Source organism: Aptenodytes forsteri, unplaced genomic scaffold, assembly GCF_000699145.1.
Source record: "Aptenodytes forsteri isolate BGI_AS27 unplaced genomic scaffold, ASM69914v1 Scaffold258, whole genome shotgun sequence".
NCBI lineage: Eukaryota > Metazoa > Chordata > Aves > Sphenisciformes > Spheniscidae > Aptenodytes > Aptenodytes forsteri.
The window spans coordinates 1,665,184-1,666,405 of NW_008795250.1; the positions used below are offsets into that span (position 1 = coordinate 1,665,184).

The following is a 1,222-nucleotide window of genomic DNA, read 5'->3' on the forward strand; positions in this document are numbered from 1 at the left end:
GTGCCGGGGTGCTTGGGGCAGCGAGGGCAGCTGGCTGGGGAAGGAGGGGCAGCCCCCCGTGGGCTCCTTGGCTGGGATGCTGCCGTCGCCGGGCGCCGGGGGCTCATCGTGACATCTCTGCCGTCCCCCAGGATCCCAATTGGTACAAGGCGAAGAACAAGGGGGTGCCGGGGTGCTTGGGGCCACGCAGGCAGCTGGCTGGGGAAGGAGGGGCAGCGCTGACGCCCCCGTGGGCTCCTTGGCTGGGATGCTGCCGTCGCCGGGGGCCACAGGCTCATCGTGACATCTCTGCCGTCCCCCAGGATCCCAATTGGTACAAGGCGAAGAACAAGGTGGGCCGGGAGGGCATCATCCCCGCTAACTACGTGCAGAAGCGGGAAGGAGTGAAAGCTGGGATCAAGCTCAGCCTCATGCCGTGAGTATCCGCCGGGGCTCTGCCGAGGTGAATCTGGGGGGGAGCTGGCTCGGTCTGGAGCATCCCCGCTGTGTCAGACCAAAGACCTGGTTGACCCCGTGTCCCAACAGAAGCAACGTCCCTCGCAGGGCTTAGCGAGGTTGAAAGGCAGAAGGGGCAGGGGCTTGGGCTTTCCCAGCGGCGGGGATTTGGGACCCGCTGCAGCTGGGGAAAGCTCTGAGCACCTTTGGAGCTGCCTGCAGAGCCGGGAAGATGATGGATGGTTGGATTGCGTTTCAAAATGGGTCTTTTACCCAACGTTGTGGTTGTAAATGCTGCTGGGAGAAAGAAGGGGGGTTGGAACAGGGTCTGTACGGGAGGGATAGGAGATAGGCAGGCAGGCAGGCAGGTAGATGGATGGATAGATGGTTTTGATGTCCCTGCTGCATCCCAGAGCCACCAACGATCCCCAGTCTGGAGGAGCCGGGGCTGCCGTGGGGAGGAAGCCCCCAAGGGTGTGCGGAGGGGCTGAGTCCGGGTTGGGGACCAGGAGGAGGGGAGCAGGACGCCGTGGAAGGAGCTGTGTTGTCGGGGGGCAGCAAGGAGGAGTACAGGCAAGCCGGCCCCGTGCAGGCAGGGATGAAGGCTGCTCCATGTCCCCATCCCCCCCTCCCCCCCCCAAAACACGGCCCCACGGGGGTCAGGCCAGCGCATCCCCGGTCCTTGACCTGCCCTACGTGCCCCGTTGCAGGTGGTTTCACGGGAAGATCACGCGGGAGCAGGCGGAACGGCTGCTGTACCCACCCGAGACGGGACTTTTCCTGGTGC

General features: G+C 64.8%; 1 protein-coding gene across 1 annotated transcript in view; it reads left to right on the forward strand.

Annotated features, from left to right (window-relative positions):
- CSK (c-src tyrosine kinase) overlaps window positions 1–1,222 on the forward strand; it is a 5,279-nt gene that overhangs the window by 1,005 nt on the left and 3,052 nt on the right. Inside the window, exons 3-4 of the mRNA XM_009278906.1 lie at window positions 303–415; window positions 1,146–1,218. Of these exons, the coding sequence (XP_009277181.1) occupies window positions 303–415; window positions 1,146–1,218 (186 nt within the window). The remainder of the gene's footprint in view (window positions 1–302; window positions 416–1,145; window positions 1,219–1,222) is intronic.